The sequence below is a fragment of the Aptenodytes patagonicus genome, chromosome 9 (genome assembly GCF_965638725.1).
Source record: "Aptenodytes patagonicus chromosome 9, bAptPat1.pri.cur, whole genome shotgun sequence".
NCBI lineage: Eukaryota > Metazoa > Chordata > Aves > Sphenisciformes > Spheniscidae > Aptenodytes > Aptenodytes patagonicus.
The window spans coordinates 18755509-18771068 of record NC_134957.1 but is presented as its reverse complement, the minus strand read 5'-3'; the positions used below and the strand labels follow the sequence as shown (position 1 = coordinate 18771068).

The 15560-nt window shown below is 39.7% G+C and overlaps 1 protein-coding gene across 9 annotated transcripts in view; it reads left to right on the top strand.

Moving 5' to 3' along the window:
- TENM1 (teneurin transmembrane protein 1) overlaps positions 1-15560 on the top strand; it is a 940180-nt gene that overhangs the window by 845554 nt on the left and 79066 nt on the right. For all 9 annotated transcript variants that reach the window (XM_076347340.1, XM_076347348.1, XM_076347344.1 and 6 more), the window contains 3 exons: positions 5289-5505; positions 12522-12641; positions 14416-14677. In XM_076347340.1, the coding sequence (XP_076203455.1) occupies positions 5289-5505; positions 12522-12641; positions 14416-14677 (599 nt within the window). The remainder of the gene's footprint in view (positions 1-5288; positions 5506-12521; positions 12642-14415; positions 14678-15560) is intronic.

The following is a 15560-nucleotide window of genomic DNA, read 5'->3' as shown; positions in this document are numbered from 1 at the left end:
TTTATTTTATTGAGAATATCGATAATATGCAGTGTATGGAAAGCTCAAATACAAAACATATGAAATACAATCACTGTACAGCATTTGCCCAAACATGGATATTTTGTTTGATGGAAAACATTGTGTGATTCTTTTGACACAAACTCCTGACACGATAAATATTAATATCATTCCTTATAGAAAGCTTCCTGAAAGGATCCCTTCCTCAGCAAGAAAATGGGAAAATCTTGTTCTAATTCTGTGACCTGCGGCAATGCAGAGAGGAGTGGTGTGACTGAAAACAGAGCAACTTGTTTTGGCATGCTCTGCCCTTTCTTTGAGGTTGTTTAAATTAGTTAAGAGTGCTATGAAGTGCTTTTAATCCTCAAGTCGATCTTTGTGAATTCTATTTTAGCAGTAATATTAAAAATATTTTGTCTAATTTACTTACACAAACAAAAATCCCAGTTCAACATTATCCCTTGCATACAAAACAAGGTACCTGGAAGATGGGAAACCGTCATCTCAGACTCATTAAAACGTGCATCACTTTATTATATAATCTGTAGTGCATCGTGAAGGTGCCTGACTGCCTTTTATATAAAATAAATTTTAAAATGCTAATAGCAAACCAAAATCATTTACACCTCTGTAATACATTCTAGTCTGCACCTATGCTGTGATGCACTTTGTGATAATTGACAGTAAAAACTTCACTATACAGGCTCCTCTGCTGTATGAATTACAGTTTTTGCTGTTTGTAGTAGTTCGTTCATACCCCTGACTGCTGTCTCCTGAGATTTAAAAGAAACCCTGGTGTTTTCTTAACACGGTGAGTTTTTTAATAGTTGGTTCCTGATATAAAAACTTAACTAAAAAATGTGACCATTGGTTGAGAGTTGACTAATGTATTTGCAGCATTTTCAAGTGAATGAGTTTGATGTTATAGTTTATAAACAAGATTATTTTTTTTTCTGGGTTATTCTCCTGGATTAAAAATCTCATTTCAAATAGGATTGGCTTGTTGAAAATGTTATCCTCACATGCACTTACTGATATGATTTGCATTATCATAAACTGCCTCCATATGTAACTTGTGATTCTGTACCAGTTTGTTTTACCTGGTTCATTTTAATGGGTATCATGCTGAATTACAGTAGTTTCTTTTGGGGGGGTAGATTTGGGGTTTTTTTCTTTTTTCTTTTAAATGGTCTAAGTTAAAACCAAAGTCTTTATTCAGCCTGGAGAGGAGAAGGCTTCAGGGAGACCTTACTGCGGCCTTTCAATACTTAAAGGGGGCTTATAAGAAAGGTGGGGACAAACTTTTTAGCAGGGCCTGTTGCGACAGGACAAGGGGGGAATGGCTTTAAACTAAAAGAGGGTAAATTCAGACTAGATCTAAGGAAGATATTTTTTACGCTGAGGGTGGTAAAGCACTGGCCCAGGTTGCCCAGAGAGGTGGTGGATGCCCCATCCCTGGAAACATTCCAGGTCAGGTTGGACGGGGCTCTGAGCAACCTGATCTAGTGGAAGATGTCCCTGCCCACGGCAGGGGGGTTGGACTAGATGACCTTTAGAGGTCCCTTCCAACCCAAACTATTCTATGGGTCTATGATTCTTGAATGAGCCTGAAGTGGAACAAAGATTTTATTTTGGCTTAAGAGTTCCCTATTTGCCCTGAAATAGGTGTTTTATTATTTTACTTCAGCACAAAGTGTGAAAAATATTTTTCAGTTTTATCCAAGTTGATTTCTTTTCTAAATTTTGTTTGATTGTTTGGAAAAAAAGCTAGAAGTTGCATTATTCAGGCAATTCTAGTTAATAATTCTTAAATACATACACCCAGTGGCCTGAGCCAAATATGTGGTGTTAAGAGACCGTAGAAGAGCTAGTGCTGCTGCACCTCCTGCCTCACTGCCCATGGAGTGTCTTCGCTGAGACTAACATCTTTCTTCTGTTTCATTCTGCACAGTTGAGAGGGGGGATTGAAATAAATTGTCACCTAATCAATGAAAAGACTAAAAAAATGGAAAAAAAAAATAGATACAGCAGGAGAGAGAGAGAAGCCAAGAATGATAATCTGTAACCTAGAAGACTCCTACTTTGGATTAACATTTATATTTTAGTTAGCAATTTCTTCCTCTGATGACTTTGTAGCCTTTGCTCCCAAGGCCGTAAGCTGTTCCTGGTGTAGCCAGCACTTCGTACGTTCATGATGCTGTTAGGACAAATACCATTCTCACCATGGGTTATTCAGATAAGCTTCTGGGACTTCACACCCCTACTAATGGGAAACCCACCCTTTTGTAGCCCGGAGAGCCTGGAGAGGCAAATGAAACGAGGTGCAAGTAATTCAAACCAAAATAACTCCATTAGTCGAACCTGGAAGAGTTTATAAGATAGTCACTTTGCTGACAAGTAAACTGCAAAGAAAAGATGAAAATTGAGTCTGACTGGAAGATGGACAACAGCTTTCCCTTTACTTGGTTTCTTTTTGCATACAGCACGAATGCACAGTGTTTGTTGCCAGGCACGTAAGCTGTTGACCAAAGTGGAGAAGAATGAAGACTCTATTAGAGAAAGCAAAGTATTTAATTGTTATTTTTATAGCTATTTCTTTTCTAAGCAAATCTTCATATTCTACTATTTCTGTGGCTTTTCACTTTTACTTCTTACATAAATGAGAGAATCAGGTCAGCTCAGTTCCCACATCTAATGGCTTGTTGACAAGGAAGAAATTAATCAGAATAGCTACTGTGGAATAAATTACTCCAAAATAGCTTCCCCATGGATACTGTTATTCTGAAATAAGTGTGCCTTTTCTCTGATTAGTACTTATTCTGCCAGACCAATGATTGTCAAGTTTCCCAGGTAGACAGCAGTCAGTTTGTAGAAATTAGTACCTTCCAGAAAGTACCTTGACTCCTTGAACAAGACTTGTCACTGCCATAACCATTCCACCGGCAGGGGCCAGCCCTGAATGGCTACGCCTAACCACATCAGAGCCCTTTGCAGGGATCTTCACCAGTATAAAGCACAAGCAAGAGATTTCAATTTCTTTATCACCTTTTCAAGTCTAGTAGAATTCTTTAATGTTTGCAGTCTTGGAGAATCTACTAGTAATTTGATTCTTTTCAGTTCTCTTATTAAGAAGATAGAGAGTTTTCATTCCTTGGACAAAAAAGAGGAAACAATAAGAGGAGATATTTTTTCCTTGCAGTTCCAAGCCTGTTCTTCAGGTTTCAACCCAAAAAGCTCTTCTGTTTTTTCATCAGAACACAATGAAAACCCCTCTGGTTCATATCGTGAACTCCTCCATCCACTTCCCGTGTGGTTTTGTTTAGACTGGAGGCCCCTTATTGTTTCAGCTTACTGATTTCCTAGTGGATTTCAATAGCCTTCTAGGTTTTCCTGAATATAAAGTGACTGCTACACTCAAAGTCAATAAAAACTCAACGTTGCCCTGTGAAGTTCTCCCCCTGCTGGCAAATGCCAGTTGTCTCCAGGACTGGGGGAATGTGGAAAGAACTTAAAAGTATGCACTGACCCGTAGCTATGCCAGCTTTGCTGGATCCGAGAGTCTTAGATTATTGTTGCTAGCTATCTACAGTTGCCCTTGGCTCATCATCACAAAAACTAGCCTGCTCTATCTGATTTCCCAACTGCAGTAGGATAGATTTGTTAATATTTTTTGCTTAGCCAGGCAATTACCTTGCTGAAGGTCAGGCAAGAATTTTCAGGTTCCAGGAAAGCCCATTTCATTATACTTGTTTGTTCTGTAGAAGGGCTTTTGCTTTCTTTTCAAAGTGAATATCTTATGCTGTTATTTACTGAGCATTCACACAGTGCAGTGTGCTCTACTGAGAAAAGAGCAGAGTTGGCTGAGGGTTGGTCTCGCACCCATTAAAGTCAATGACAAAACTACAGCGGCTTCCCTGATAACGCAATTGGCCCTGAGGAGGTACAGTTTTATAGGCACCAAAGCATCGGTACGGACAGAGCATGAAAAGTCAAAGCATGAAGTGAAAATATCTGACAGTATGTTGATCCTATAGCATTCCGATTTTAACGCAAGGGAAATCCATACAGTGATATGATGACTCCACATTTATTCAGACCGACCTTGTTAAAAATACAAAGAGATGTCTTTGTTGAAGGATGCAATGCCTTAATCTTGCTTTATATGCATTAGTGTGCTTGTCAATCTAAGGAAGTTAGCAACTGCGAAGTCATAAAATGGATGTTTAAGAAGATAGTTGGACATTTTACTATACCTTATTAAATCTGTTTTCTGGTTGAGTATGTAATTTAGGCAATTTGGACGTCTAAGCTGCTGACAGAAGCAATTAAATGCCAATAGCCCAATTTTAAGTTTTATTTAGGTGCTTAATTTAGATGCACTTCAGTGCTTCACTTTTCATCATAAGCTTTGGACATCTAAGTAAATGAATTTCACCCACAAATGTTGTTGCAAGTTTGTCCATGAAGAAATGTAGATTTCTGAAAAAATCAATTATTTCCTCTATTTTTCATACTTGAAAATAGAGGGAGAAGAAATAGGTTTATTTTCGCTTTCCAAATTGGCTTTCCTGGTGCAAACATCCATGGAGTAGACTGTATCTGTCAGGTCACTGGGATAGAGCCTGCATCAAGGTGTGTATTTATATATCACCAACTACAAAAGGAGTGTATTCATGATTCTGCCCTTTTTGGATCGTTCTAGCATTGCAACCAATAAATGAAAAGTAAACACCCTAAAGCACTAATAAAACTATTGTAGGGCTTAAAATAGAAGTCAGACAACTGTAACAAGTACCTTTTTTTACTACTGTAGTGAGGATGCTTATGAGAGTTAGATGACATTTCAGACTTCATTGTTGCAGACCGGTTAGCAAGTGTATATTCTTCACAGGTGTGAACAGACAGTAGTGACAATAAAGGACTCTTAGGGATACCAGCTGCACAGTGTGGATCATGCACCCGTTGGACTAACAAGTATTGTGTAGTGATTTTCTTCTTGTGCCTGTTCTGCAGTGAAGACAGTCCCACTCTTCCCTGTTCACTTAGTTTGTAGGTTCTGTTTTCTCATTGTCGTGTGGGGATTTTATGAGGTGATGCAGTGTTAATGACTAGAGAGAAATACCCCTCCTGGACTAAGCATGTATGTTAATGCTTTATTGAATTTGAATGTGTCATAATCAGCATGCCTTGCAATTGATTAAATGCCTCCTGTGCTCTCCAGTAGTAAACACGGTGCTTAATTCTCAGAATCATTCCACTTCCTGAACTTTCCATTCTCTCCGTTTTAGATGGCTTGACAGACTGTGTAGACCCTGACTGTTGTCAGCAAAGCAATTGTTACGCAAGTCCTCTCTGCCAGGGTTCGCCTGATCCCCTTGACCTTATTCAGCACAGCCAACCGCCTTTCTCTCAGCATCCTCCACGGCTCTTTTATGATCGAATCAGATTCCTGATTGGGAAGGAAAGCACTCATGTAATCCCAGGAGATGTCTCATTTGAGAGCAGGTGAGTTTTCTTTTAGATGACAGACTTTTCTGAATATCGAGAACCGCAGTGCAATTATTTAACCAGGAGAAAACGGTGATACCTGGATAGCTGAGAATGCTTCCCTGGTGATCAAAAAATATTTTAAAGGATAGCAAACATTTAAGTCCCAACAGCTGAGGAACTTGTTTATCAGATTCTCATTATTATCTAGTTCATAAAAGTGTCACAGCAACAAACTCTACTACTCTTATTAACGAGACTTTGGCTGTTGTAGAAGGTAAGCTATCTCATACTTGTAAAATAAGCAGGGGGAAGTTCGGCCCTTTATGCTGTAGATACGTCTAATGGCAGGAAGCAGAAGGACGAGTTGGATTCATATGCGTTGTATTCAGTCACCTTTCTGCCCAATAGAATTTGACTGGTATTTACAGTGTAATAAATTTAACATGTGTCACTTACATAGAATCCAGCTACCTAATTAACAAACTTTTTTGGTTTTACTGCATGTTGATAGACTAGCGTGGAGTTTACCATTTTGGTCTGCGGGTTAATCTCAAGCTGTCATGCAAACAGTAGAGTGATCTCTGAGTGTTTGTGAGATTGGCTAGCCCTTTAACAGGAAAAGACTGCAATAGGAAAGGGGCACTTACTTGCTTAGAAAACCTGGTAACACATATTTTCCGGAACATTTGAAATATAGGGGCACATAAGTTTTTTATGCTGTAGTTCACCTGGGATGCTATAACTTACATGCTGACAAAGAGATCCACAAATCATCCACATCACCTAACTATTACCCTGTCAGCTGGGCCTATGCATTAGATAAACTATGTTCCAGTAATAAGGGCATAACAATTTTTTTATTTTCACACATAGCACTTAGGTTACAACCTCGACTTCATTCCATAGCGGCGCACAAATTCAGTGCGCTTTCTCTTTGTAACTTATTAATTTTTAATAAAGTAAATATGTAAACAGAGTCTTTATTGATCTGAAATACCTAAACATTTAATCACTATTAATAATGTAACAGGATGTTATAAATATGTAGAACAACAGGGCATGAAAATGAACTCCATGAGAAGCGCCCACCTGCCAATGGCGGGTCTCTCGGAGTGTGCCTCGCTGATGAACAGGGCCGCTGCAGCTGGTGCACGGTCCTTGGCTGGCTGTACGCGCAGCGGAGCATCCTGCAGTTTAAACCAAAAGTCACCAGTGGAAGATTTTCCTCATCAAAATGCCTCGCAGTGAGGTGTTTTCGGAGAGGAGGTGAGCGCTCAAGTCGCCTGTACAGTGTTCTGTGACACTGCAAATGTTAGCAGCCGGATTGCACCTAATCCCATCAACGTGCTTTTATAGATATAAGGAACTGATCTTTTAAAGCTATCACTGATGGGATTTAACTTGGATTTAAAAGCTTTTTCTGAGTATTTCATTTCTTTACCCTGATATCTGCCATGCCTTTGAAGAACGAAGAGCAGCAAAGGCCCGTGTATGAGCAGCAGCCCTCCCTCACCATGGTTTGATACTTTATACCACTAAGGAATACGACTTGTACTTGCATTGGTGCATTGTTCACACCCCAGATATAATTTCCTCCCACTATAGAGAAATTACTAGTCAGTTTAGTGAGAAGATGACTGGGATTCAGATGAGGCTGGCTGTATCTTTGGAATCAGGGCAGTGCCTGGAGACTTGCGCTGTGCCATGTCTCCTGGGTTTTGTCAACAGTAATCTGCAATGTCCTGGGCACCCCGAGGAGTTCATCAGTCCACAATTTGCTTGATCCTCAAGTCTTCCAGGCTGTTGAAAACTTGCCTGTCCATAAGTCAAATATTATTAAAAACTGCCAGAATTTTCCTCAATGATGACAGATAAGCAGAGTCTTAGAAGGAGGCAATAGCTTAGCTGTGCTGCCTCTGTTCAGAAATCTTCCTCTGACGTTGTCAGTCTGACTGTCATCTAGTGTCTGTTCTTCCCCTGGGAATTAAGATTACTGAAAAAAATACAGAAAGACAACTGTTACTACAGTAAAAAAAATCAGAAATCTGTGATCCTGCCTATCTGGTACAGACCAAAGAATGCTTGGGGGTTTTTAATCTCCTTTTGGCTATTGCTGAAAAGGTTGTGTCCAGGCAGATGGTATTAACTCATGCCACTTATTTTATAGCATTGGTGGTTCAACAAGAAATGTTGGGAGGATTGGATGAAATAGTGGCATTCATTTGTTTCAGAGCACTGGCATGCATTCCCACTGGTGCTCAAATTTTGCAAAGCCCTGTGTGGCTTCCCCCCCCCCCCCCCCCCCCCCCGCTCTGCAAGAAGTCTCTGACACCATTAGGAGTATTACGGAAGAAACTTCTATCCAATGTTTTCAGTCTTCTGATTCAAATGACATTGTGCGGTGTTTTTCTGTAGCATAGGCCAGTGGAACTCCAATATGGGTGATGTTTGCATGAATCTCACTGTAGATAAAGCCAAAGTGATGTTGAATAGATTTGGGAAAGCTATCAAAAATGGTGAAGATTATCTCTGTCCTTCAGACTGAAAGCGTTTGGTTTCTGCCATATCCTGGCATTTTCAACATCATCTGAAATACTGAAATTAGTTGTTCTGACAACTGCTGCGACATCTATCCTTTTGCATTTGCATCTTAGACTTTAGCTTAGATCTAATTTTTGAACATTTGGCTTCTACAATGTAGTCAGGGTGTTGCGTTGAGCCACGACTAAATACTACACCAGAATTAATGTTAAGGAGCTAAATGTTTTCAAAACCTGTTTTGCTTTTTATAATGTCAAAGCTATGTCATTTGTACTGGGTTTTTACAAACTCCCAACTTAAACTGGGACATGCTGACAGGCAGATTAGACACATTCTGAATAAATGGAAATGTACTTGCTTACATCAGGAATGGTTTTGACCTACTGCATGTAGCAGGGTGTAGCAGATTATAATGTTTTTATCAGCTTCTGTTCTCAGGAAAGTTTTTAGCTTGTTTCTTTGCTGAGTATTTTTAATGCACACTGCTGGCAAGCTATTTGACTCGCTGCAAATTGCCTACAAAAAGGGTCCAGTGTATGGTACTGAATTAATTACCCTTCAAAGGCTGCTTACAGCAACATTGTCAGCAGGAAGAAATGAATATACCTTACTAGCCTTTAGCTTAATTTCTCTGATTGAAGATTTTAATCAGAAATGTAATACAGTAAATGACATCTTCTGGTAATGTGACACTTGCAAATTCACAAGTTGCTTGACAGAGTTCCACATCTGAGCCTTATGTCTCAGCCTGAGGTAGTCAGAGAATATTGGCAACTTAACACACAAAACAAAAGCAAAAAAAAAAAAAAAAGGCAGATAAGTAGCAGCAGAGCAAGGCAGAATGGTGGTGGAATAACAAAATGCTTTACAAGTAGTGAAAGAATGCATCTAGAATTTTAAACTTCTATTTATATTTTAAATTAGAGATGTCAAACAAACTGCCTGATGGCAGAGAGCTGAGACCCGCAGAGCTGAGATCCTTAGTTACGTGTGGAATGACCCATGAGGCATTGACAGAGAAATCCTACTTCTTTTAGGCCACCTGCAACCCGTGGGAATCTCTGCTTTCTCTCAAAAAGCCAACTGCTCCCTCTGGAGTTGCAGATTTAGTACAGCTTGCCAGGGGACCAGAAACATTTTTAATGCATTTGAAAGCACTAAGGCAGCTTATCAGGGACATGTTCCTTCCCAACTCCTCCAAATTAGAAAAGACATTTTTGCACTTACTTTCAAGTTAAAACAACCTGGACAGCCTTAGTCCAAGATTATGCAATCATTGCAAGTAGGTGACTGTTGGACAGGTAGTAGGAGTTATTATCCCCCATGAGAAAGAAAAGCAGGCCAGTCACAAGCGTGTAGAATAAATCTTAGAGGCTGAGAATGGAAGAGGAACATACAGCACATTGAGGAGGCATAATGATCTTTAGAGGTTTCTCTGTTAAAATTAAGAAAAGCAGTGAGCGGTAGCAAGGTCCACAGCTCATCTGGAAAGAGGGTGAATGTTGAAGCAAGGAAGCGTGAAGTGGCAGTGGAGTATGAAGTGACATCACTGCAGGGAACGTGCTCTAAAAGAGGAAAGGAATTAAGTGAGGTCTTCTGCAAGCAGCAAAGCTGCAGGGAACCTGCATGCCAGCATGCCTCTGGGCATGGTGGCCTGCTTTGCGAGCTGTCAGGGCATTGGGAAAGGAGGGAGAACCTGCTGCAAAGCAGGGGATGGTTTGTTACCTTCCCGAGCCTTTGAGGTTAGTTCTGGTCATAAAGTAACTGAAAAATGTTGTCATGCCTGCAGTAAATGCAAAAATTAAAACTAATTGTGATCAAACACTTAGTCAGAGATTTGGTAGGTGCTGGTAATTCAAGAAGAGGCCAGAGACTACAAGACTCTTCAACTTAGAGTAGGTAATAAAAAGACAGTAAATAATGAGGACAAATGTAGCAACACGCAGGCAGGCTTAGAACATTTAAAATCTAAAAGATTGCAAAGACAGTTCAATACAGATAAATGTAGAATAATGAGGTTTATGAGTCTTTATCGCATACTGTAAATGTGTGTGGCTTGTAAAATACGACGAATGAAAAAGGAGCAAGAAAGTTGAAAGATAAGTCTCAATATTATTTATGAATAATGAGAAGTAAAGTGAATGAGTAGAGGAAAGAAAGACTGAAATAATGAAGACTTTGATGAGTTGTTATCACACAAATCTGTGCGCTTGATAAAATATGAGGACAGAGTAGAGTCAGAAGGCAGGTCTGTGTGGAATGTACAAACAGGAGTACGAGAATAACGTACTGAATAATGATGACTCTTAGGGGTCTGTCTCAGATCAATGCGTGTTGTAAATACATGGAGTGCACTAATAAAGGGATTAGAAAAGGAAAGGCAGGTCTGTTGACATTAGAAATATGAGAAAACAATAGAAACCAGTAGTTTCTCCTCTAACAAATCAAAGACTAATTGAACCTGGCTGTTCTGTTGAGTGAGTCTTGTGAGTCTGTTGAGACACACAAGAGCTTGATTGCCTTCAGCGGAGCAGCAGGTTTTGCCCACAAATAGGGCCACAACCACCTTAGTTAATGTAGAAAACGAAACGGTGGTAAATCAGAACTCTGTTTTGCGTACTGGCAGTAATGCAGCCTCTCCCATTCCTCTGGGATTTATCAGCATCTTTGCTGAAAATCAGCATCTTTCGATGTCCTGGAAGCACGGAATTCATCTTAGCAACTGTGGTGAATGGCGTACTCGCAAAGGGGTTAATTTCTACCGGTTGCATTTTCTCAGGTCATAGTCAGCCGGGTTTGATGATATCATAGCGATAAATCAGTGTCCTGTCGAGTGGCTTTGGAGAATGGGATCTTATGAAACAAGTCAGAATTTTCAGAAATTTATGGTCTCCAATTCGTGTGTGTGATTTCATTGGATCATGATCAATTAATCTCTCAAGGGATATTTTTTAAATTCATATATAGACTCCTAAATAACTTTAATCTGAGGAGCTGTTAAGTTTTTCCTTTAGACTACATATTCACTGTGCAAAGGTAGGATGTGTCTGTTGAGATCTACCATGAACTTTCAAATTGAGAGAGAAACATAACAATGTCTAAATTTATGCTTATTGTTTATATTGAGTAATTAATGCCGGTTACCTTTGTAAGTATTCTATTGGTTTTGACTCTAAATGTCTTAACGTTATCAAAAGACTTCGGCATACACTGTTCGCTTCATTATGTGAAACCACAGTTCCAGGAAATATGTGCAATTGTATCGTTAGATCCCAAAACCTGGATCCATTCAGCCGGTGGAGGTATGCTAATGTAGCGTACCTGACGGCACGGCGCAAAATACTGAAAGGTGTTTCAGTGGAATGTAGCCATGTAAGCCCTTAGAAAATCCCACTCAGTCCTAATCTGCACCGTGAGGGTGTTTTACATCTTATTCCTCATCCTTGATGAGACTTGTCTCCTTTATGTTTCAGTCTTCAAATACAGAAAAGGCTAAAGCTAAGAAAAAGAGAGTAATTTCTTCACCGTTTCTGTGGCCAGGGTGAAAGTAATGGTCTTGAAGGGCAGCGGTGGAGATTCAAATTAGGCAGCAGGAAAAACTTGCCATGAGTAAAGCACTCGTACAGAAGCATTGGAATGGGTTACTTGGTGAGGTTATCGAGTCAGACAAGCATCTGTCTGGAGTAATGTAGGTATAGTTGATCTTACCTGAGGCAAAGGAATGGGCAAGATCAAGTCTTGCATTTCCTTTCAGCTCTCATTTTCTATGATTCTGTGATCCTGTTAGCCTCCGATTAGACCCACTTAGTAACAAGTTCACTTTCCTGTCCGTTGACTTTGATGCGTTCTGCTGTGCTGCCATATTCCAACCTCTTTACTGGAATGGGAGGATTTTTATGCTGGAAAGTGGGTGCAAGTCCAACACATCCCAGAGGGAATTTAAAAGGGCATAACATGTGATGGGGGATTGAGAAAAATGTATGATGCTCTTGATCAGGCGCTCTCTGAATTTACCTATATAACTTTCTGAAGTTCAGTGAAGACTATGTGTCTCACTGCTGCCTTATCGCATTAGTTCAGCTTTTTTCTAATAGACAGCGATGCCCTATTCTTAGCAGCAGAGAATGAGGTTTCATTCTCCCCTTTCACAAATCATCACCCCCTAGAGCTGCAGGAAGCTAAATCACGCTATCAGTGAAACCTTTGCGGCGCTATTGAATGGCAGAACAAATGGTATCCTGAGATATAGCCGGAAATGGAAATATATTCTCGATACACCATGGAGAGTCTATGTGTCGTCTTCATGAGATAATGGTTTTTCAAATCGATCTTTTGGACTTGTTTGAATTTTCATTCAAAATCAACAGTCATAATTATATCAGAGTAGTTCTGTCTGCCTGGGACAGAAGCATAGCACGGTTTCTGAAATCAATGCCCTTCTCACCCTCCTGATGTGTCTAACGTGTTTCCTTCTGCTCTTTTTGTTACAGACGGGCATGTGTCATTCGAGGCCAGGTGGTAGCAATAGACGGAACGCCTTTGGTTGGAGTGAACGTCAGTTTTCTGCACCACAATGAGTATGGATACACCATCAGTCGACAAGATGGAAGGTCAGAGTTTCATGTATGGTCTTTCACTGGTTTGGATTTGCATAGTTAGGGCCATCTACCACCTTCTATTCATGTACAAAATTTTCATAGACATCGCTGTTCATAGAGTGGATTGAGGATGGCATCTGGCCCTCAGCTCTGGCAGCGCATTTAGTTAGAGCTCTCTGTGGTAAAGGGACCAAAGAAGAAAGAGAAGAAGAAAAAACCTGCACAGCAACAAGATTACAGTGGCATTCAAACACCTGGAGTCAAAATGTGCTGTAACAGCACCTTCTTGGCATTTGAATATTTTCACTAGTCAGGTTTTCCAGAGAATTCCATGTCTTCCCCTTTTTTTTTTTCTGTTGTTAACTGTGAATCTTCCAAGTAGTTTATTGAGGTGTCAATGAAGTTAACTCCTTTAGTTGATCACCTGAGCCACACAAGTAAAAGTGAGGACAGACTCTTTCCAGAGCCAAAATGGTTAAATTGCTGTTCCACAACCAGTCCTGAACAATGCTGGCTTCCCTCTCTTCCCCAGCCGTGTAAGGCTGAGTTCAGTTCTCGAAGAGAGATGAAGTTCCTATATATTCTATATTGCACTCCAGGGTTGGCCATCCATTTGCAATTGGGTCACGATTTGCTCCTGAACTTGAATTAAGCTGCTAAGGGCAGTTTAAGACTTCATCTTCCTTGGCTGTGTTGTGAATGACAAGAAATGAGAAGCTATCTTCCAACAGGGAGAGAGCGTAAATTGTCACTGTTTCCACAGTTTGTGTTGTTTTGTTTGGCTTTGTCAATTTATAAAAGTAAGGAGCGTGCATATTTATTTTACCTTAGTTTAATGACTTTCAAATAGCGCTACTGAAAGTTAGTAATTATCGTTTCCTCTTTACACTAGCCTGGCTAAAGTTGCTGCATTAAAATATGCTACCTGTATTTCTCTGTGAATGTAATCGGTGTCATTTGGGAAATATGATGAGATATGCATAATTAAGCCTGACTTCTTATCACAGTTTGTTACCATCAAAAGCCTCCATAATAGATGCATTCAATAATACAGAGAGTGAAGTATCTATTTATATATTACCTTGTGTTGCCTGACTATGGATGTCAGAAACTCAGGAAATTGAGACTCCCTATGTCATGCCTTCTATGTACCACTGTTTTGCAGCCCAGATATGCCAAAGGTTCTTCACAGTAGCTCCCAGAGGATCACCTGCCTTATGTACAAGAGCTGATTCAGTTCTCAGTGCAATTAATCGGCATCTTTCCCAAAAATTTCATATCCTGCACAGAGGGGTCTCCTGCTCAGTGTACTCAACCTCTTCCTCCTGCTACTTTTAGAAAAAGGGAAAAGGATATGTTAATAGAGAAAAGGCCTAACAGGCTTTAAGACTTCTTATTCTGCATGCCGTACCTGCATAGATTATAAGTAGCATCCCTTTTCTGGGCTAGGAATTTCTTTTCATATAAACCAAAGTAACTGGGTCCACACTCTTGTTACAGATGACTCGTTAGTATCGGTTCTAGTTGATAAATAAAGGGGAGATAGGTCAAGTAACAGTGAAGTACTGTACCTTGCTATCGATGCATACAGGGAGAAAGCACAGAGAGGTAAAGCTTCTTTGCGAATACCAAGGTGATGCCGGGAAGGTATACGTGAATGATTTCACAGAGTAAATTAAGGGCTGTAATGAGCAACATAAAAGTTTTTGTTTGTGATGCATTGAAAGTTGTGGTAATATGATAATAAACCAAAAAGAAACAAAGCATTTTGTTTTCTCTTTTCCAGTTTTGACCTTGTGGCTGTTGGAGGCATCTCCGTCACTTTAGTTTTTGACAGATCTCCTTTCATATCTGAAAAAAGGACACTTTGGTTGCCTTGGAATAGATTTATCATCGTAGACAAAGTTGTAATGCAAAGAACAGAGTCGGACACACCATCTTGCGACATCAGTAGTTTTATCAGCCCAAATCCGATTGTACTCCCTTCACCCTTGACAGCATTTGGAGGGTCCTGTCCCGAAAGAGGAACCATTATTCCAGAGCTACAGGTAATGAAGAGAGTTTCAAATTAACAATTTGTTCAGCTGCAGAACAAGTTCTAGACAATTTTAGAAGAAGATACCAAATAGTGAGCAATTAACTGCTGTGATGTTATTCACTTGTCAGAATGACACCAGTGCATATCTCTTTAGTACTCTTTCACAAGATGCTTTTCTCTTTTTTTCTTTATTTATTTTTTGTTAATTTTTTAAGGTGCTTTATTTCTTACCTCCAAGGAGAAGAAAGTGGGGAGTCCTAACATGATTTATTATTGAAATCCTGATTTATTTATAGCGATGCGCAAAACCATTCCTAGGTTACAGATAAACAGTACAACTTCCCCATACATCAATGTGAGACATGACCCAAGATGCTTTGAAGACTCCTAGGGATGTTTCATCCGTTCACATCTTCTAGTTCTTTACGATGGCATCTCCAGCTGCATTTTAGCTTCTTGATTTTTATTATTTTCTTTCCAAGGTAGAGCAATTTTAACATGATCTTTAGGATTGTTTTTATTTAAATGTCTTTTTTTCTTGACACTCCCTTAAGCGTTTAGAAGCAATTTCTAATTAACCTTGTATTTAACTGTTCTTTTGTTTGGGACTTAAAAGAGATTGTATGAGTCGAACACCCAACAAAATACCACTACGCAGGTTTCAGATCACGTTAACCCCCATAATTTTTAGTATGTTGTTTAAGCAGTTAGAGTTCAAGCAATAAGGCCTCTTTTGGGTTCTCTTTAATTTCACTGAGCAAGTCTGGAAGATATTTTGGAGGCTACCTGTAAGACATGGATATTTCCAACCTTTTCTCTTTTTCTCGTGAAAGTGTTGCCACTGATTAAGGGCCTTTATTCTACATGTGAGAGACCTCTGATTGAACTCAATT